The 22838-nt window shown below is 46.3% G+C and overlaps 1 protein-coding gene across 4 annotated transcripts in view; it reads left to right on the top strand.

Moving 5' to 3' along the window:
- Positions 1-22838, top strand: part of SYMPK (symplekin) — a 767776-nt gene that overhangs the window by 156653 nt on the left and 588285 nt on the right. For all 4 annotated transcript variants that reach the window (XM_030217309.1, XM_030217308.1, XM_030217307.1 and 1 more), the window contains exon 6: positions 8903-9029. In XM_030217309.1, coding sequence (XP_030073169.1) covers positions 8903-9029 — 127 coding nt within the window. The remainder of the gene's footprint in view (positions 1-8902; positions 9030-22838) is intronic.

Genomic DNA, 22838 nt, shown 5'->3' with positions numbered 1-22838 from the left:
GATCATTCCACCTCTTCTCACCCTCATTCCCAAACCTCCCCCTCCCCCCTCTCGTTTCCCATCCCCCCTCCCTTTATCACCCACGTGAAACCAAGACTCCCCATACGAATAGGGAAAGTCGTCAACAGAGGAAGTGCGAGTCAGCACCCGCCCACTTTATAGCCTGCAGAAAGAGCAAACAAAAACAGTTACAAGATATGTAGAACCAACCTTAAGTGTTATACACGATGTAACTGTGAAACCCTGGCTGAAAGCAGGGAGGAGCAGTTCACATCATATGGCATGCTTACAGCTGGCCTCCATGCAGTATATTATAGCCAATGTAGCAAAATGAGAAAATTACAAGAGCTCCAGACAGGTCAGGTGACCCGGGTGGCAGATTGTTGGCGTTGCAATAGTCTAGGGCCCTTGCCCACTCGTTGCCACTTAGGATGTGGTGCCAAAGAGGGAGCGGTTTTTCCAGGGCCCGAGGTTGGAAGAATCTCCTGAGTATCTAATAACAATTTAACTTGATGCATCCGCCCACCTTTATAAAAACTAGTGCAAAAGGATGCCGCCGTCTGTAATGGATGTCCATTTCTTGAAGCCTCCTAGTGATTGGCTTTAGATCCGCTCGACGTTTAAGTGTGGCTGCTGCCAGGTCTTGGTATATTTCTATACTGTAGGAGTCCCATTGAAAGTTCTGAGCCTGACGTGCCGCCTTCAAAATTTGTTCTTATAGCTTATAGTCCTGGAAGCATGCAATAAGTTATTTTGTGTCGGGCCTAGTGCTCTGAAATCTATCCAACAAAATAGTGTTGGGTTCAGGTGTGACCCTGTTCGCGGCCAGCAAAGCACTTACCAGTTTCTGGACCACTGACTCGCAGTCTTGATAAGTAGGAGTATCAGGGAGACCCCTGAATTGCAGATTGTGTCGACGGCTGCGATTTTCTGAATCTTCCAGCGTATCCAGTAATTGTTATTGACCTGTGTGAAGATCGGCTACCTGCTGATCTAGAGATCCAAGTGCCTCTGAGTGTGCATCAATATGATTCTCCGCATCTTCCAATTTGGTTCCCAGCTCACGTATCTCGCCCTAGAGGTCCGCCCCAAGCGTCGCCAAATCTGCCCAAAGCGCTTTTAAGTCTGACTTGATTTCCTGCAGCCATTCCTTGAATTCGGGCTCAGCCTCCTCCGGTCCTTTTCCTGATAGCGGTAAACCTGTTTGGGAAGAATTCTCAGAGTGTGCTTGTTTGCGTGGGGTCACGGCCTCCTGATTGAATATAGAATTAGTCTGGTTTGTCTGCCCTCCTGCAGGTAATAGAAACTCCTGATAAGTACCTGAATATATGTAAACCGCTTTGAATGTAGTTGCAAAAAAAACCTCACAAAGGCGGTATATCAAGTCCCATTTCCATTTCCATTTCCATTCCATTGCATCCTTGCTGCATTGTTGCCCTTCCGGTGAAAGCATAGTGGGAGAAATCCACCGCCTCCTGTCGCAAACTCATCCTTCGTCAAATTTACCGTCTTAGTTCTTTACCTGCTCCTCACAAGTTGAAATGATGCAAAATGCCAGGGAATAGCTCAAAGTTTCTGTGAGGTAGCAGGAGCTCAGCTCTTAGGTGGCCATGCTGCTCAATGCCGTCGTTTCCTCCGTGTTTTTTTTTTTATATGAAGTTTTTGTTGTATTGGGCCTATTTCATTTAGAACCGAGGTGCATCTCATTTCCTATTCCACAAGGTAATTTTCGGAGTCAGATGGAGTTGACCAGTTGTTGTCATAAATCAATTTCCAAAATGTTGTTACGTCCACGTGACCTCTGATATTATAGGATATATTTCCTTCAGATTGATGATGTGTTTTCTTCCTCCATTTTAAGGTCAGATTTAATTTGAAGTGGTCTGACCATGATGTTTCCGACCATTTATGTTCTGTTATTTTGAAGGTACAGTCTGATGCAAATTTGTGTGTGAGTAAGTCCAGTATGTGGCCTTTTGTGTGGGTAGCGTTTGGTGGTGGCCATTTGCAGTCCCAAAGTTGGAAGAATTCCTTGCATTCCCGTACACCATTTGAGTTTGGGTCTTCTAAGTGAAGGTTTTTATCTCCTATGACCAGTACATTTGAGTTAGATGTACATGTGGCTGATATGAAGTTTATTTGGGTTTCGTTCCAGTTACCTGGTGGTCTGTAGAATTCAGATGGTTCGCTATGGTTTTGTGATGTAGCCTGATTGAGGCAATTTCGAGTTGAGGTGTGGTTGCTTCGGCGGCTGTTTCTGTGACTAAATGAGATATGCAGATTAGAGTGATGCCTCCTCTTTTTCCCTTTGTGGTCTAGTTTTGTAACCTGTAGGACATAGATCCAGTATTATGGGATTGTTTTGGTCATGAATCTATGTTGATGAGCAGTAAGTCGAGGGTCTCGGTTGTGATCCAGTCTTTTATTATTTCTGTTTTGTTTACTGCAGATTGAATATAGAATTAGTCTGGTTTGTCTGCCCTCCTGCAGGTAATAGAAACCTGGTTCTTGTCTAACTGGAACTATCACTCTAGTTAGTAGAAAGCCTTATAAGATATTAAATAAGGAGAGACAGACACAGAAGGCTATGTAATATAAGCATTTATTAAACTTACCAAATGAAGGTTCACTAGCATACAATAGTTTATGGTTGGAAGGTACAGCTAATCAGTAAAGTCAATCAATACAATCCATAAGCAATTCTCATATTAGAGAGTAACCAGGCCGCAAAGAGCATTTCCACAGTTATTACTTTTCTAACTACTAAAGATTACAACTGTTACTTTTATACCTTTCTGATCACATGCTTTTTCATCAGAGATACATATGTCACATATTTCTTGTGCAATTAGTGATTTTCCATGGTATCAGCACTCATTTACTGAAACTTACTTAATCTTACGTTTACATTAATTTTGCCTACCATAATTACCATAAAGGTCATTCTCACTTACATTATTTTTCCAGTAACCATAGTTCTGTTTTTCTCTTATCACCTGTTTAGCTATCAAAAATTCCCCTTACAGCAGCAAAAGGCTATAAATCAGTTTTCAGTAAACCATATTTCTGTTTCTCAGCAAACTTCTTGTAGTTCCTCTATCAGCTTGTTTTGCAATCATTTAGGAGAACATCTGTCACACTTGGTTACTGGCATCTCAGTGACTGTACTTTTGACCTTTATTGAGGCCTAGCTCAACACACAACTATGCAGGCTACATCTCAGCCTGTTCTATGGGTCATGTCCAGCATGTTCCATATTAGCAAGATCTAGCATTAATGTAACCCATTTTGAGTGCGTGGAGTGGGTCTTCTGTAGCAGAGAGAGCGTGGTGATCTTTGGTAGTTGTCGTTTGATGGTTTACATTTGTTGGGACCTTTTTTTTATTAGATTGTACTGTATGTTCGTGGGATGATGATTTGTTGTGTGTTCTGTTGTCAGATTGGTGGAACTATGAACTCTGTAGGTATTCTCTTAAACTCTATTTTTAATGGTGTCTCAAATTATATCTATAGCATTCAAATGTGGTATATTCATGTATAGGGACTCCATATCCAGTATCACTAAGATAATCTCACCTATACATTCCATATTACTCAAGATGTTAATAATATCTGCAGCGTTCCTAGTATAAGATAGTATCTTAGATACAAACGGTCTTAAAAATGTATCTGTAAACACAGAAAGTGGTTCAAGTAATGAGCTAATTGCTGAAATAGGCCTTCCAGGCAGGGGCGTAGCCACAGGTGGACCCTGGTGGGCCTGGGCCCACCCAGTTTGGCGTCAGGCGCACCCAGCAGCGGTGTCCCTAAAGTAGTTTCCGGCTCCATTGGTCACAGGCTCACAGCGATTCCCACACACTATCTGCTGCTCAACAACCTCCTTGCAGTTGCTAATTACTAACCCAGAAGCCTCTCCTCTGCTACAACTTTCGGTTTCTGCCCAGTCAAGATATGGCAGAGGAGAGGCTTCCGGGGTAGCGCTTAGTGGCTGCAAGGAGGCCGTTGAGCAGCAGGCAGCGTGTAGAAATCAGTCACAGCCGGCAACCTGTAGTCACATGAGGACTGTTGTTGGTGGGATTGAATGGGAAAGAGAAGGGAAGGGGGCGAAAGATGCTGCACGGGGGTGAAGGAAGATAGAGGAAAGATGCTGCATGGGGGGAAGGAAACATGGGGAAAGGATGCTGCACCGGGTGAGGGGACATAGGGGAAAGATGCTGCATGGGGGAGGAAAGACAGGGAAAAATGATGCATGGGAGAGGGAATACAGAGGACAAATGCTGCATGGGGAGGAGGGAACATGAGGGAAAGATGCTGCACGGGGGGAGGAAACATGGGGTAAAGATGCTACGTGGGGGAGGGAAGACGGAAAAATGCTGCACAGGGGAGGGAACATGGAAAGATGATGCATGGGGAGAGGGATGTTGGGGGAAAGTTGATGCATGGGGGAGGGAAGGTGGGGGACAGGCTGCACGGAGGGAGGAAACGTGGGGGAAAGATGCTGCACGGAGGGAGGAAACATGGGGGAAAGATGCTGCGTGGGGGAGGGAAGACATGGAAAAATGATGCAAGGGGGAGGGAAGACAGAGGACAGATGCATGGGGAGGAGGGAACATGGGGGAAAGATGCTGCACGGAGGAAGGAAACATGGGGGAAAGATACTACATGGGTGAGGGAAGACGGAAAAATGCTGCACAGGGGAGGGAACGTGGGAGATGATACATGGGGAGAGGGAAGTTGGGGGACAGATGCTGCACGGGGGGGGAGGGAAGGTGGGGGACAGATGCTGCTCGGGGGGGAGGGAAGGTGGGGGACAGATGCACGGGGGGAGGGAGGTGGAGGACAGATGCTGCACGGGGGAGGGAAGGTGGAGGACAGATGCTGCACAGGGGGAGAGAAGATGGACTGATGCATAGGGGAGAGAAGATGGGGGACTGATGCTGCAGGGGAAGAGGGAAGATGGGGGATTAATGCTACATGGGGGGAGGGAGGATGGGGGACTGATGCTGTATGGGGGAGGGAAGATGCTGCATGAGGAAGAAGGGAGAGATGCAGCAAAGGGGTGGTGGGGGGAGAAATCTTTCATATGAAATGGAGGGGAGGGAGATATAGAGAAGGGGATAGGTGGGAAGAGGGAGAAATGTTGAACATATGGGTGGAGGGAAGGGAGAAATGTTAGACATAGGGTGGAGGGGAAGGACAAATGTTGGACATGATGGTAGAGGGGAGGAAGGAGAGAGATGCTGCATGGGAAGGGGAGAGAGATGTTGGACCCAGAACATAAGGGGAGGGAGAGAGAGATGGTGGACAGTGGGAATGAGAGGGGGAGATGTTGGACATGGGGATGGATGAGAGAGAGGGAGAGGTACACAGGAGGTGGTGAGGGGAAAAATGCTGGACCATGGGGGAGAAGGCTGGAGGGAAGAGAGAAAGGACAGGAAAATGTCAGGCCACGAGGGTGGGGTGGGGAGGGGAAGAAGAGGGATCAGATGCTGGCTAGAAGGGTGGCGGGACAAAGATTATGGGAATGGTGGAACCCTGTAGAGAGCCCAGGATGGGGGAGGTGGGGTGGCAAGGAAATGAATGCGAGGATAGTGATTACAGAGGGTAGAAATAAGGTAATGGGGAGTAGATTAAAGATGAAAGAGAATTTAGGGCTGGGGAAGGAGTGAGATGGGGATGGGAGAGCTAGTGAATGAAAGAAGAAGATGGAAATTTGATAGTTGAAAAGTAAAAAGGAGGAGAATTGTGAGAGAGAGGCGGAAAAGAGCTAAAAATGAATGATCAGTATGTCAGATCAGAGGCAGGAGTAGTGAGGGAACAGACAGGAGAAAAGACAAATGAATTGCAGCCACTTGAAGAAGAATTAGCAGAAAAGAGAAATTGGAACCAGCAAGATGGAAAAATAAAATGTCCAGACAACAAAGGTAGAAACAACGCATTTTATTTTGAATGTTTTAAATGGAATGTGTTATCTTTTGGAAATGTGCATAGCAAATGTCTTTGTATTGTGTTCAGTGGAAAAGGACATGCATTTCTGTTTTATATCTCCAGTGTTGCAGTAATGCTGAGTTTAACTTCTTGGGGTTCCCATTCAATTTTTGTCTAAATATTTTTATTTTTAATTTGTGATCCCTTGTTCTGTATTTGGTGAGGGTCTGTTGGTGTGATAGTAAAAGGTGGGAGGCACAGAGGAGAGGGAACGTGGAGGGGACACTCCTTTATTTTCTGACCTGGGCCCAAGCAGGTCTAACACCAGTGCTGACCCTTGCTGTGTAGCTGGTGAGGATTCCCAACCATCCCCAGCTAAGGACCTCCTCCAAAGATGGCCAGAACTCCCTTCTACCAAGCTCTGCAGTTGGCAACAGCATCCTTGAACCATTGGACAACTAAGCATGTGTGGGGTGGCGGCATCAGTGGCTCAGGGCCATTGCTGCTGCCTGCCAAGCTTGGTAAAAGAGAGTTCTGGCCACATTCAGAGAAAGTCTTCAGCTGACAGAGCTTGGGGATCCTCATTAGCTAAAGTATTTATATTTTGAGGTGGGGGTAGGGCGGGGCAGATAAAAGTTTGTGCCCACCCACTTTAGACTCTGGCCCATCCAAAACTGGCTGTCTGGCTATGCCACAGCTTCCAGTTTAGTGCTGTAAGAGATTTGTGTATCTTTGGTAAAACGTAAATTATTAGGGTAATCAGATATTTAACATCCAAAAATTTAATTTCTTCATTTGTCATAAATTCTCTCTCTTTAGCTATATACAAAAAGAAAGAGAAGAGAATAGTTAGGCCAAAGATGTAAAAAGAGTAAGAGAAGACAGAGAGGCAGGAGTGGGCTGGCATTGGGGAGTAGAGACTGACACAGGGGTGGGGACAAAATTTGTCTCTGTCATTTTCTACTTTGAAGGTTGTTAATGAATTGGACAGTTATTTATGTTCAAATGATGCAGACAAAACAAATAAAAGTGCTGTCCACAACTGGCAAAATTTGCATGGGGGATCCTGGCATTCTTGCTACCAAAGGACCCTGAAAAATAAAGATTGTTTTCTGTTATATTCCTTGTCCTGCTGTCTTTTTATGGAACAGCTCTGCTGATCACACTACTCCTTCCTTTGGTATTCAGGTATGCAGGGACAAAGATGGGACCTGCGGGGATGGGGACAAACTTTGTCTGTGTGTCATTCTTTAATGGGGAGTTGAGATCCCATCGTAAGTGTCAGATTTGGGCTGGCTTGGGGGAGAGACTTGGTAATGCTGGACAGTTGGCGCTGTGGGGTCTGTGGTTGCCAGTCCAACTGACTGCTGCTGACAAAGTTGTGACAGGGACGTTTCTAGCAGCACAGCAATCATGGCTTTGAAGTGCCACTTTTACCAGCGCCTTCATAGCAGCAGGGGCCATAGAGGGAGGCCCAATCTTGTCATCCAGTTTAGCCACTGAGGCTTCTTTGGCAAAAGCAGTGTCTCTATTGTAGCATGATTTGGAGGAGCCTTCTCCCTGGCCCTCAGGGGCCTTGCTGCAGAATGGGGCCTCGGAATTTACAGACTGCCTGCAAAAGGCTCTATCAGGGCTGCAAAGATCAGCCCTGTGAATGACAGGCAATGAGCCCAGGGAATGTCTCTGCAGAAGTCCTGGGTTCCTTCCCAGGAGAGAAAATGGCTGTCCAGGTAGCTCAGGGTGGCCATTGAGTCAGTGGGCACAGATTGGGTCCCAGTTGTGACCTCCATTTTGGAGCAGGACAGGAAGGTGAAGAAGAGGACATGGGGAGTAAGCTCCCGGGTAGTAGTTCCCCAGAGTCGGAGGAACTATCATAGGAAGAGGGATAAGAATCCTCTATTAATTCAGATTAGTTTTTTGTCAGGAGTTGTCCTCTCCGATTACTCAGGTGGTCTCGGCACCACAGACGGCTGAAGTAGCATATGGGGAGCCAATAATAAAGGGTCTGTGCAGGCCATCTAGATCCTTTCCATGCCACAAAACATGGTCACAGATTTTCTCAGCTGGCAGGTTCTGGACCCGGAGGAATGGGAGCAGAGTCCCTCTGCTTTCCAGTTGGTGGAATGATGGGGAGTACCATTCAATAAATGTCAGGGATTTTCTTTTTTTTGGTTGCAGGAAAGAGTGACAACTGGGATCAATGCATTTTTGCAACCATGGTTGCAGGTGCAGCCTCTATAAGCTTTCCTCTGTGGCCCCTGATTTGGCAGTTGCTCTGAAGGACCACCAGACATCAATTTCAAGTCATCCTAGTGGCTTCAGACTAGCTCTGCAGGCCTTGGTGTGCTTACAGTGGCTGCAGGGTCAAGACCTGCTTTGTCACAACACCTAAACTCCTTTATTCAGAATGTCTCACTCTACAGCTGCCTGACCAGATCCTCTTGTTTTCCTTTATCTCTTTGTATCACCAACTGTATTCTTTTCCCTGTTATGATGATGCCATAACAGAGCTTTGTAAGCCACATTGAGCCTGCAAATAGATGGGAAAATGTGGGATACAAGTGCAATAAATAAATAAACGTAATGGACATTACCTAAGTTCCTCCCCAGTTGTACCTACCATACATGTACCTTATCTACTACATACCATGTATTTGTTCAGACCGGAATCGGCTAACGCTGCTAATGGTAATATGTAAGCCACATTGAGCCTGCAAAAAGGTGGGAAAATGTGAGATACAAATGCAACAAATAATAATAATAACATATGTGGTGTAGATCAGTGAACAAACTCCTACTTTAGTTCATTTTGAATTTAGAAAGCAGTATGTGAAAAATGTACAAGGGTCTAAAGAATTTTGCAAGGCACTGTAAATATTGCTTTAGTTATTCAGTAGGAGAAAATGTCTCAGGTAGTCAATCTCTGCATGCCTCTAGGGTAAAGACTGGTGTCCTGTCTTTTTTTTCTCCACAGCAAGAGAGACAATGAACTTCTGTTGAAGCTGATTGCCAATCTCAACATGCTGCTTCGGGATGAGAATGTGAACGTTGTGAAGAAGGCGATTTTGACCATGACCCAGTTATACAAGGTTGCATTGCAGGTGAGAGCCTTGGTGAGATATACTCAGGGATGCTCGTATTGTCCATAGGATGTGGACTTGGGGTTAGAATGAATTTTTGATTTTTACTTTCTGCAAGGAGAAGCAGGATGTAATCTTCTTACTATTGGATGATATCATCCGATGGAGCCTGGCATGGGAATGCTTCCCATTGTCTTTTCCAGAAGCTTTTGTCGGTGACTCACTGTACATGTGTGTGCCTTTTGGCCTGCCATCATTGTGTGGGACCAGCTCAATCTTTTTTCTGCAAAGCAGTGAAAGTGTGTTCTTCAACTTATCCCACACAGCTCGTGTTTTCTCTTCTGGTGCAGTTAGTGTGCCTTTTTACTTAAATCACAATATGTATATCCAGTCATACAAGGCCACTTCCCGGTTGTTTCCCTAGTTGTGTTTTTGGCACTTCTATCTTTTATTTTCATAAGCATGCTAGGCTCTCTGGCCAGGTGGATTTTTTATCATCAGGCCATTTGATTTTGCTGCAGTTGTTTTTGTCAACATGTTCCAGAAAACTCTGTGATAGTTCCTAGATGTCTTTGAAGGATGTAACTACACTGGCTGAATTCCAGTTGTTGATGGCAGCCCTCAAAGGGTGTGATCCAGGAACAGATGGTGTGTTTGTTTTCTCGGCAAGAGGCTATGGCATTGAGGGCATCAATGCTGGGATCTCAGACAGTCCAGCCTATCCTGGAAACCCATTGTCTGCAGGTAGATGGGCCCAAGAAACAACAAAGCAAGCAATCCACAGACTCCAGTGTAGGAATAAGACAAGCAGATCAGCAATCAGTCCAAAACAAGCTTTATTGCAGAATTGTGATCAGATAAAATGCCCGACACAGGCTGTGTTCGCCCAAAAGGGTGCGTCAGAGACTACAAAAAATGAACAATCCAAAATTACATATATAAATTAAAACGGACTTCTTTTCTATAGTCAAGTGAGTGCTCATTTTTAATTATAAGTACATAAGTATTGCCATACTGGGACAGACCAAAGGTCCATCAAGCCCAGCATTCTGTTTCCAACAGTGGCCAATCCAGATCACAAATACCTGGCAAGATCCTCAAAAAGTACAAAACATTTTATGCTGCTTATCCCAAAAATAAGCAGTGGATTTTCCCCAAGTCCATTTTAATAATGGTCAATGGACTTTTCCTTTAGGAAGCCTGCCAAACCTTTTTTAAACCCCGCTAAGCTAACCGCCTTTACCACATTCTCTGGCAATGAATTCCAGAGTTTAATTACACATTGAGTGAAGAAAACGTTTCTCAGATTAGTTTTAAATTTACTGCTTTGTAGTTTCATCACATGCCCCCTAGTCCTAGTATTTTTGGAAAGAGTAAACAGACGCTTCATATCTACCCGTTCCACTCAACTCATTATTTTATAGACTTCTATCAAATCTCCCCTCAGCCGTCTTTTCTCCAAGCTGAAGAGCCCTTGACACTTTAGCCTTTCCTCATAAGGAAGTTGTCCCATCCACTTTATCATTTTCGTCACCCTTTTCTGCACCTTTTCTAATTCCATTATATCTTTTCTGAGATGTCGTGACCAGAATTGAAAAAAATATTCGAGGTGTGGTCGCACCATGGACCGATACAAAAAGGCATAACGTCCTCATTTTTGTTTTCCATTCCTTTCCTAATAATACCTAACATTCTATTTGCTTTCTTAGCTGCCGCAGCACACTTAGCAGAAGGTTTCAACATATCATCGATGATGACACCTAGATCCCTTTCTTGGTTGGTGACTCCTAACGTGGAACCTTGCATTAAGTAGCTATAATTTGGGTTCCTCTTTCCCATATGCATCACTTTGCACTTGCTCACATTAAATGTCATCTGCCATTTAGACGCCCAGTCTCATAAGGTCCTCTTGTAATTTTTTCACAATCCTCTCGCGATTGAACAACTTTGAATAACTTTGTGTCATCAGCAAATTTAATTACCTCACTAGTTACTCCCATCTCTAAATCATTTATAAATATGTTAAAATGCAGCAGTCCTAGCACAGACCCCTGGGGAACCCCATTATCTACCCTTCTCCATTGAGAATACTGACCATTTAACCCTACTCTCTGTTTTCTCTCTTTTTACCAGTTTTTAATCTACAATTGGACATTACCTCCTATCCCATGACTCTCCAATTTCCTCTGGAGTCTTTCATGAGGTGCTTTGTCAAACGCCTTTTGAAAATTCAGATACACAATATCAACTGGCTTACCTTTGTCCACATGTTTGTTCAAAGAAATGTAATAGATTGGTGAGGCAAGATTTCCCTTCACTAAATCCATGTTGGCTTTGTCTCATTAATTAATGCTTTTGAATATACTCTGTAATTTTGTTCTTTATAATAGTCTCAACCATTTTGCCCTGCACCGACGTCAGGCTCACCATTCTATAATTTCCCGTATCTCCTCTGGAACCTTTTTTAAAAATCGGCGATATATTGGCCACCCTCCAATCTTCTGGTACCCATTCAGAACATCAAAATTAATCTCTCAGCATCAGGAATTGCTTACTGAGGAGCTCTTCCCTTTTACAGGCAATTGTGGTCAAACCTGTTCAACCGGGGTAAAAGGAAATGGATTTTGCTCCAACTACTTACTGATCACCAAAAAGATGGGGGGAGGGTGAATTCCACCCCATCCTAGACCTAAGGGCACTGAGCAGGTATCTGGCAAAACAAAAGTTCAGGATTCTTTCCCTGGGCACCTTGCTCCCCATGATTCATAAAGGAGATTGGTTATGCTTTCTGGAATTAAAGGATGCCTATACTCACATACAAATACATCCCAGTCCTGCAAGGTATCTGAGATATAGAGAAGAACGCCACTACCAGTGGCACATTCTGCCATTCAGCCTCATGTCAGCACTCGGGAGATTCACAAAATGCCTTGCAATATTTGCATCATTTATGCAGACCAGGGATGCATGTGCTTCCCTATTTAGAAGATTGGCACATCAGAGGACGATACAAGAGAATCAATGCACTAAACCATTCAGGTGCAGGAACTACTAGGATTTGTTATAAAATTACCTGTCCCAGCAATTGGAGTTCATTAGAACCCACCTGATTAGTATCAGGTGGGTGCATTCTTTCTACAACAGAGGAATAGAGGCTCTCACCTCAGTGGTCGAGGAGGTGCACCAGAGTCAGCAGGCATCTGTTGAGCAGAAGTTGAGGTTGTTAGGCCACATGTCCTCCACTGTCCATGGAACTCCCATGACATGTCTCAACTTGAGGCAGGCTCAGTCTGGACCCTGTCTTCTCAGTGGACACAGGCGAAGGGGAGCTTGAGGATGTACAACACAATACAAAATTCATATTCCGCTATGTATCAACTAGGTTCAATGCAGATAACAATTTAAGCAAAAGAACTAGGCCATTACTAGTAGAAAAATACAAAACATAATAAACTTAATCATATTTATCTCTAAAACAATAATCACCAAGTAAATGGAGAACAAATAAGGGTTTAACATTTTACGAAAATGTAAATAAGTTTCTATTAGTTTTAACTCCAAAGAGTTCCAACGTTGTACTGATCAATAAACAAAGCTATTTAACGTCACATGTTTCACAGAAGGTGGTTGTAACTGACAACGATCCTTAGATCACTCTCATTTCTCATCTCAAGGAGAGTCTCTCCTGGTGGCTAATTCATAGCAATCTGGACAGAGGACTGCTATTCTAAATTCCATAAACCCCAAAAAACTGGTACGACAGATGCATCCAACCTGGGATGAGGATTTTTTGTCGATGGGCTTCACACCCCAGGTCAGTGGTCTGCTCAAGAGAGCATCAGATAAATCTGGAGCTAAGACCTATTTGTAATGCGTTAAAGGCTTTCAGAGATTGATTAGCGAACCATATTATTCTGATGCAAACAGACATGCAGGCATGGGATTGTATCTCCTCTATCAGAAAGCAATCAGGATGTGGAATTGGGCTATCTTGCATGGAATGATAAAGGGTCAGGGTCATGGTTTTTAAGTTTTGTACCTGGGGCAGTGGAGGGTTAAGTGACTTGTCCAGGGTCACAAAGAGCTGCAGTAGGAATCACACCCAGTTCCCCAGGTTCTCAGCCCACTGCCCTAACCATTAGGCTACTCCTCCACTCTGATGCTTAGACCCACTTACCTGGCAGGGAAATACATTTGTCTGGTGGACAGATTTAAGTCGGGTCATGTAACCTCATGAATGGTCTCTAAGAATGAGCGTTACCCAAAAGATCTTTTTAGAGTGGGGCACCCCCTCGATAGACCTTTTTGCCACAAAAAAAATAGTCCCCCCCCCCCCCTTTCTGCTTAAGATTGGGATCACACATCAAAATTGCCTTGGATGTCTTTCTCCTCAGATGGGGCAAGGTCTTTTGTACTTGTATCCTCCAGTGTCCCTCATATTGAAAGCTCCTAAAACTCAAGCAGGATCTGGGAACTGTGATTCTGATCACACCTTACTAGCCAGACAGATCTGATTCCCGCTTTTTCTTGTTGGGCAGACTGGATGGACCGTGCAGGTCTTTTTCTGCCGTCATCTACTGTTGTTACTATGTTACTATGTTCTGGAGCAAGCCTCCAAAGCTCTATGGAGACTGGAGTGTTTTCCGACCCTCATCACTCAAAAAGGAGCTCCTTCTGTATCCTGATCTCCAGTACCTAGCCCTCATGGCTTGGATGTTGAAAGGTTAGAAATGGACTCCCTGAACTTGCCAGAGTGTGCGTCTCAGGTCCTATTTGTGTCTAGGAGAGGTTCCACTAGGAAGTCATGCGGTTTAAAGTAGAAGAGATTGGGCCTAGATTGTTTTTTCTGCCCTGCACAAAAACTGCTTTTTTGTCAGAATCAGGTCTTAAGACCAACTTTGTAAGGGTTCACTTCAGTGCAGTTGGAGCTTAACATCACCATGTAGAGGGTAAGCCCATCTCTGCTCAGTCTTTAGTTATTTGGGAGGCTTGCTTCTACTGAAACCTCCCATCAAACTCCGTAGTGTCAAGGGATTTCACTGTCATCCTTACCTAGCTGATGGAAGCTCCTTTTGAGCCCCTTGATACCTGTCATCTGTTCTGGAAGGGCATATTTTTGGTAGTGGTTGTTTCAATCCACAGTGAGCTCCAGCCCTAGTAGCTGATCCACCTTACTGAAAGTTTTACAGTAGAATGGTTTTGTGAACGCATCCTCTTTCCTTAGGTAGTGTTGGAATTCCATCTTAATTAGTAAATTGTTCTGTCAACATTTTTCCAGAATGCAGATGCACATCGAGGTGAAAGCGCACTGCATGCTCTGGACTGCAAGAGAGCCTTGGCCTGGAGTGGACTAAATCCCATAGAAAATTCACTCTGTTTTTTTATTCTTATACCCTAATAGGATGGGGGGCTGCCTTTGGCTTCCAGTTCACCTCAAAATTGAGTTTTAAGTGGTACGTATTGACACATAAAGCTTATTGTGATCATATTCCCTCATATTTGGTCTCTGTGGCTATACCATATGTTCCAGTTAGGGCCTTAAGGATCCACAACTGAACATCGGATGGTTGTTCCCCCTTTGACAAAGGCTTGCCTGGGAATTACCTGTGGCAGCGCTATTTTCTTTTTGGGGGGGGGGGGGGGGGGAGGGAATCCTTCACTTATATAGTAGGCTCTCTGAAACAGTTCAAGCAGAAGTTTCATAGAAAAAATCAAGGTACCGCTGAAGACACACTTTTTCATTCAGGCGTTTGCTCTACAGGCTTCAGGAGTGGAAGTGGCTTGTTGAAATGTGCATGCATGTATTTTTTTTAATACTCCTTGTCCTTTGAATGTTGTACGTTTAGGACTTTCCTATCTTACCACTGGAGTTCTTCTCCTATTTTTACACTTTATTGTATTATGTAAACTGCTGTGACCTGCTCAAGCCAAGCTGTATAGCAAATGTTGTTAAACATAAACAAATAGCAAGCCTAAACACTATTGGTATATTCAGTGCTGTAAAACATTGGTGCCATTAGGCTGGGGACTATTCTGGCAGAAAATGTATCCCTATCTGTGCGGCTTATACTGCAAGATTTGCTTTGCATCCCCATTTTCAGGTCAAAGCCAGCTCCGACTACAAATCTCAGTCCTTTTTTTCACATTGTTCTCACCCACCTCACCCCTTTAGTTTTAAAAGATCCTGCTGCATCTTCACATCCAGGATTTCGCCTTACAATTGTGAAGGATCTTCCATCTTTGCCAGCAAAAGAGATCTGATCTTCTGCTGGCATTGCTGACCTAGTTGAATGATGTCACCTAGCAACACATATGCAAAACTTTGGCTGCCTAAACAGGCAGATGATCAAAAGCCCTGTGCTGTTCCAAACAGCGCTCTAAAATAGCGCTGGAACAGCGCGGGGCGCTATTAGACCCATGATCAGAGATAATGCATGCAAATTTAAGCAGCGCAATTATCTCTGATGATGGCGTAGAAGTGCAGGAGAATTGTGCCTGAGCATGCGCTCAGCACAATCCTCCCGCACTTGTTTGACAGGTTTGGGCTGGAGACCAATGAAAAGAGAAGGACGCCCATCTTTAAATCGGAGGATGGATGTCCTCAACTGCCCTGTTGCAGGGACGGCCAAATTTCAAGGGGGTGTTGGAGGTATAGTGACGGGGCAGTTGAGGACGTCCAAATTTTGGACTTTTCTGCAATGGGCAGTTAAGGACGACCAAAATTGGATATTTCTATGATTATCAATAGAAATCAAACAAAAAACATGGAAAAGAAAATAAGATGATACCTTTTTTATTGGACATAACTTAATACATTTCTTGATTAGCTTTCGAAGGTTGCCCTTCTTCGTCAGATCGGAAATAAGCAAATGTGCTAGCTGACAGTGTATATAAGTGAAAACATTCAAGCATTACTATGACAGTCTGACAGGGTGGGAGGATGGGGGTGGGTAGGAGGTATGCATGGGGACATCAAAGCATATCATTGATATTCTAACAGGATGGGTGTGGATAGGTGAGGGGTGGGGTGATCAACAGAGACATACAGCTTTATGGTTTATAATGGGCTAGGAACCCCAGATCCTTGTTAAGTCCTTTCTGTTGGGTGTTAAAATATTCAATCATTCTGACTTCAAAGGTCTTACGTTCTTGTATGGTTTTAAAGTTACCTTTCAGGATTCTCACTGTGAAGTCACTGGTACAGTGTCCTGGTCCTGTAAAATGCTGACCCAAATTAATTTAATTGGATGCTTTACATGTAAGAGCAATAATAAAAGCCCTTTCTGTGAGTCAGATAGAATTTGAAACCCTCACAGATTGGATTACATCAGACAGCCTGGACCTTCTCTTTATCACTGAAACCTAGATTTGTGATTCAAGAGATCCCATCATTCTTGACTTATGCCCGCCTGGCTATAAAATAGCACATTGGCCTAGAAAAGATAGAAGAGGAGGAGGCATAGCATTTATCCATAGAAAAAACTTCTCTATAGAACCCATTTCAGAGTCTGTATCACCACAAATTGAAATTGCTTCATTTAAACTTTATAACTCCATATTCTCCGAGGACAAGCAGGCTGCTTGTTCTCACATGTGGGTTGACGTCCACGGCAGCCCCTTCCGATCGAAGATCTTCACTAACAACAATGTTTGCTAGCCCTCACATGTGCATGTGCGACCGTCTTTCCGGCCGAACGCGAGTGTGCTCGCCAGTCTTCTTTTTTTCACGGCTCCAGATGGCTGTTTACGGTCGTTCTGCGCCTCAAGGAGACCCCTCGCGCGTTTTTCGCCGCTTTCTTCCGTTCGGAAGTGGTCGGAAAGTCTTCCGTTCTTGTCTTTTCGTCTTCTTTTAAAAAAAAAAACAAATTCCTTTTTTCCGCTATTTCTAGAGTTTTTCCCGTTAAGTTTCCTTTCGTCGTCGGAAGCGGCCTTTTTGGCCGCCCGTATGGGTTTTTTCCTTGTTTTGGTGCTATTTTTTGTCACCATCGCGAATTTTGATTTCGCCGGAGTGATTTTTCAGCCCATGTCATCGAAGCCTGCCAGCGGCTTCAAAAAGTGCACGCGGTGCAGCCGGACGATCTCGCTCACTGATAGGCACGTTTTGTGTCTTCAGTGTCTCGGGGCTGGTCATCGCCCTAACACCTGTACTTTGTGCCTCCAGCTCAAGAAGAGGATTCGGGCGGTGAGATTGGCTCAGTGGAACGTTCTGTTCGGAGCCTTGTCCGGTGCTTTGACGTCTGCGGTACCGACGTCATCGGAGGGTGCATTGTCATCAGGAGCGCAGGTGAGGGCTGTCCATTCCCCTGCTGGTAGCGGTGAGCCCTCGAGTAGGTCTCTGCCTGTCTCGAGGGCTCCTGCGGTACAGGCTCCCCGGGATTGACCTGTTTCGGACCTGGCCCCAAGGAGGCGTTTGGATTCAATGTCCTCCTCTTTGGTACCGGGAGGTACTGGTGACCTGCTTCGTGCAAAGGCAAAGAAGCATTGGCACCGGCCGCCTTACCGTCGCGATACTGAGAGCTCCGGGTTGCCAAGGGATTCGGCACCCACTAAGCGTCGACGCCGGGAGGACCGCTCACCCTCCATACAAGAGGTGTCGTTGCACTCTATTGTGGACAGCCCGGTACCGCCTCCGTGATCTGGACAGATTCTGAGCTTGTCGCCGGTACCGGACCCCTTGCCTTCCTCGACAGCCACTCTGAACGAGAGCCTCCGGGCCATTCTTCCAGGGATCCTGGAAAAGTTGTTACACCCTTCCGGTGCCGTTTAGAAAGGCGATGGCTGGCTCCTCGCCCATGGTGAGGTCTCCAGTTCCGGTACCGCTTGCTGTGCCTGCATCGGCGGCCTCCCAGGCTGACTCCCCAACGACTTCGATGGAGGGAGCTTCATCGCCGCCGGTGCGGGAGTCTTCCTCTCGGCGTACCCACCGTGGCCATGTTTCCACGGAGTCGAGACGGGCCCGGCTTCGGACTGCAGTTTACGAACTGGTGTCCAATACCGATGGTGAGGCCTCGTGGGAAGCAGAGGAGGACACGAGATATTTCTCTAACGAGGAGTCTTGCGGTCTTCCCTCTGGTCCTACTCCCTCTCCTGAAAGGCAGCTTTCTCCTCCTGAGAGTCTGTCTTTCGTGGCCTTTGTCCGAGAAATGTCTACTGCCATTCCCTTCCCTGTGGTTACGGAGGATGAGCCAAGGGCCGAAATGTTTGAGCTTTTGGACTACCCTTTGCCACCTAAGGAATCGTCCGCTGTACCCATGCATCATGTCCTCAAAAAGACATTGCTGGCAAACTGGTCGAAGCTGCTAACTAATCCCCACATTCCCAAGAAGATAGAATCCCAGTATCGGATCCATGGGGACCCAGAGTTAATGCGGCCTCAGTTGCCTCATGACTCTGGTGTGGTGGATCTGGCCCTTAAGAAGGTCAAGAGTTCTAGGGAGTACGCTTCGGCGCCCCCGGGCCGTGACTCTAGAACCTTGGACTCTTTTGGGTAGAAGGCCTACCATTCTGCAATGCTGATTTCCAAAATCCAATCCTACCAGCTCTACACGAGCATTCATATGCGGAACAATGTGCGGCAGTTGGCGGACTTGGTGGACAAGCTCCCTTCTGAGCAGGCCAAGTCTTTTCAGCAGGTGGTCAGGCAGCTGAAGGCGTGTCGTAAATTCCTGGCCAGGGGTGTGTACGATACTTTTGATGTCGCGTCCAGGGCCGCTGCTCAAGGTGTGGTGATGCGCAGACTCTCGTGGCTGCGTGCCTCCGACCTGGAAAACAGGATCCAGCAGCGGATTGCGGATTCTCCTTGCCGGGGGGATAATATTTTTGGTGAAAAGGTCGAACAGGTGGTAGAACAACTCCACCAGCGGGACACCGCTTTTGACAAGTTCTCCCACCGGCCGCCTTCAGCATCTACCTCATCAGGTAGACGTTTTTATGGGGGAAGGAGGACTGTTCCCTATTCTACTAAGCGTAGGTACAATCCTCCCTCTCGCCAGGCTAAACTCCAGCGCCCTCGTTCCTGTCAACAGCGTGGGCCTCAACAGGCCCCAGCAGCTCCCCAGCAAAAGCAAGGGACGGGCTTTTGACTGGCTCCAGCAGAGCATAGCCGACATCAAAATGTCCGTGCCGGACGATCTGCTGGTCGGGGGGAGGTTAAACTTTTTTCACCAAAGCTGGCCTCTCATAACCTCCGACCAGTGGGTTCTCCAAATAGTACTGCTGGGATACTCCCTCAATTTGATTTCCAGACCTCCAAATTGCCCACCGGGAGTGCAGTCCTTCAGCTTCTGCCACAAGCAGGTACTTGCAGAGGAACTCTCCACCCTTCTGAGCGCCAATGCGGTCGAGCCTGTGCCACCGGGGCAGGAAGGGTTGGGATTCTATTCCAGGTACTTCCTTGTGGAAAAGAAAACAGTGGGATGCGTCCCATCCTAGACCTAAGGGCCCTGAACAAATATCTGGTCCGAGAAAAGTTCAGGATGCTTTCCCTGGGCACCCTCCTTCCCATGATTCAGGCAAACGATTGGCTGTGCTCTCTGGACTTAAAGGATGCTTACATTCACATCCCAATACTGCCAGCTCACAGGCAGTATCTTCGATTCCGTCTGGGAATACAGCATTTTCAGTACTGTGTGCTACCCTTTGGTCTCGCCTCTGCGCCCAGGGTGTTCACAAAGTGCCTGGCTGTCGTAGCGGTGTCTCTATGCAGACTGGGAGTGCACGTGTTCCCTTATCTCGACGATTGGCTGGTGAAGAACACCTCCGAGGCAGGAGCTCTACAGTCCATGCGGATGACTATTCGACTCCTGGAGCTACTAGGGTTTGTGATAAATTATCCAAAGTCCCACCTTCTAGTCCAGAAACTAGAATTCATAGGAGCTCTGCTGGACTTTCAGACGGCTCGTGCCTACCTTCCAGAGGCGAGGGCCGACACTCTTCTGTCTCTCTTCTCCTGGGTGCGGGCGTCTCGGCAGATGTTGAGATTGCTTGGCCACATGGCCTCCACAGTGCATGTGACTCCATGGCCCGCCTTCACATGAGATCAGCTCAATGGACCCTAGCTTCTCAGTGGTACCAAGCCGCTGGGCACCTAGAGGACGTAGTCCTGATGTCCACGAGTTTTCTCCAATCCCTACATTGGTGGACAATTTGGTCCAATTTGACTCTGGGACGTCCTTTCCAAATTCCTCAGCCACAAAAGGAGTTGACGACGGATGCGTCTCTCCTGGGGTGGGGAGCTCATGTCGATGGACTTCACACCCAAGGGAGTTGGTCCCTTCAGGAAAAAGGTTTGCAGATCAACCTCCTGGAGTTGCGAGCGGTGTGGAACGCTCTAAAGGCTTTCAGGGATCGGCTGTCCCAACAAATTATCCAAATTCAGACGGACAATCAGATTGCTATGTATTACATCAACAAGCAGGGGGGCACCAGATCTCGTCCCCCGTGTCAGGAGGCCGTCAGAATGTGGCTTTGGGCTCGCCGGAACGGCATGTTTCTCCAAGCCACGTATCTGGCAGGCGTAAACAACAGTCTGGCCGACAGGTTGAGCAGGATCATGCAACCTCACGAGTGGTTGCTCAATTCCAGAGTGGTACGCTAGATCTTTCAAGTGTGGGGCACCCCCTTGGTGGATCTCTTTGCCACTTGATTCAACCACAAGGTTCCTCAGTTCTGTTCCAGACTTCAGGCCCACGGCAGGCTAGCATCGGATGCTTTTCTCCTGGATTGGGGGAAAATCCACCTGTATGCTTATCCTCCCATACCTTTGGTGGGGAAGACTTCGCTGAAACTCAAGCAAGATTGAGGCACCATGATTCTGATCGCTCCCGTTTGGCCGCGTCAGATATGGATCCCTCTTCTTCTGGAGTTGTCCTCCGAAGAACCGTGGAGTGTTTTCCGACCCTCATTACTCAGAATGAGGGGACGCTTCTGCATCCCAACCTCCGGTCCCTGGCTCTCACGGCCTGAATGTTGAGGGCGTAGATTTTGCCTCCTTGGATCTCTCTGAAGGTGTCTCCCGTGTCTTGCTTCCAGGAAAGATTCCACTAAAAAGAGTTACTTTTTTCTCTGGCGGAGGTTTGCCGTTTGGTGTGAAAGCAAGGCCCTAGATCCTCGCTCCTGTCCTACACAGACCCTGCTTTTTTTTGTTTTGTTTGTTACATTTGTGCTTGAATACCTTCTGCACTTGTCCGAGTCTGGTCTAAAGACCAACTCTGTAAGAGTTTATCTTAGTGCGATTAGTGCATACCATTACCGTGTGGAAGGTAAGCCAATCTGGGGACAGTTTTTAGTAGTTCGCTTCATGAGAGGTTTGCTTTTGTCAAAGCCCCCCATCAGACCTCCTACAGTGTCATGGGATCTCAATGTTGTTCTCACCCAGCTGATGAAACCTCCTTTTGAGCCACTTAATTCCTGCGATCTGATGTACTTGACCTGGAAGGTCATTTTCTTGGTGGCAGTTACTTCAGCTCGCAGAGTCAGTGAGCTTCAAGCCTTGGTAGCTCATGCTCCTTATACAAAGTTTCATCATAACAGAGTAGTCCTCCGCACTCACCCTAAGTTCTTGCCGAAGGTGATGTTGGAGTTCCATCTGAACCAGTCAATTGTCTTGCCAACATTTTTTCCCCGTCCTCATACCCGCCCTGCTGAATGTCAGCTGCACACATTGGACTGCAAGCGAGCATTGGCCTTCTACCTGGAGCGGACAAAGCCCCACAGACAGTCCGCCCAATTGTTTATTTCTTTTGATCCCAATAGAAGGCTTCGGGAAACGCACCATTTCCAATTGGCTAGCAGAGTGCATTTCCTTCACTTACGCCCAGGCTGGGCTGACTCTTGAAGGTCACGTCACGGCTCATAGTGTTCGAGCCATGGCTGCGTCAGTGGCTCACTTGAAGTCAGCCACTATTGAAGAGATTTGCAGGGCTGCGACGTGGTCATCTGTCCACATATTCACATCGCAATACTGCCTTCAGCAGGATACCCGACGTGACGGTCGGTTCGGGCAGTCAGTGCTACAGAATCTGTTTGGGGTTTAGAATCCAACTCCCCTCCCTAGGCCCATTTTTATTCTGTTCCATGCTGCACTCTCAGTTAGTTGGTTAAGTTGTAGATCAATCTCAGTTATGTTCTCGCTGTTGCGAGGCCCAATTGACCATGTTTGTTGTTTTGAGTGAGCCTGGGGGCTAGGGATACCCCACATGTGAGAACAAGCAGCCTGCTTGTCCTCGAAGAAAGCGAAAGCTTACATACCTGTAGAAGGTATTCTCCAAGGACAGCAGACTGATTGTTCTCAGCAACCCGCCCACATCCCCTTTGGAGTTGTGTCTTCCCATGTCTTTGCTATTTACTGGACTGGCGAGCACACTTGCGTTTGGGCAGGAAGACGGTCGCACATGCGCAGTGTGCATGCGCACGTGAGGGCTAGCAAACGTTGTTGCTAGTGAAGATCTCCGATCGGAAGGGGCTGCCATGGACGTCAACCCACATGTGAGAACAATCAGCCTGCTGTCCTCGGAGAATACCTTCTACAGGTATGTAGCTTTCGCTCTATGCGACCACCTTACCTGCATACTGTTTTACAGGCCTCCCAACAACTGGAATATTAACCAGACTTTATTCATGCACGTTGTATCTAAAGCATGCATTAATAGTTCCAATATACTACTAATTGGAGACCTGAATCTTCATCTAGAAGATTTTAATTCCGTCCATACTCGAGAATGTATTGACTTCCTTCAATTATGTGACTTTAATCTACCCCCAATACAACGTACTCACATCAAAGGTCATTCACTTGACATCATCTAGTATAAATATTCTTCAGACCAAAAC

This window comes from Microcaecilia unicolor, chromosome 11 (genome assembly GCF_901765095.1).
Source record: "Microcaecilia unicolor chromosome 11, aMicUni1.1, whole genome shotgun sequence".
Lineage (NCBI taxonomy): Eukaryota > Metazoa > Chordata > Amphibia > Gymnophiona > Siphonopidae > Microcaecilia > Microcaecilia unicolor.
Note: the sequence above shows the minus strand (reverse complement) of the source record. Positions and strands in the feature narration are given on the sequence as shown.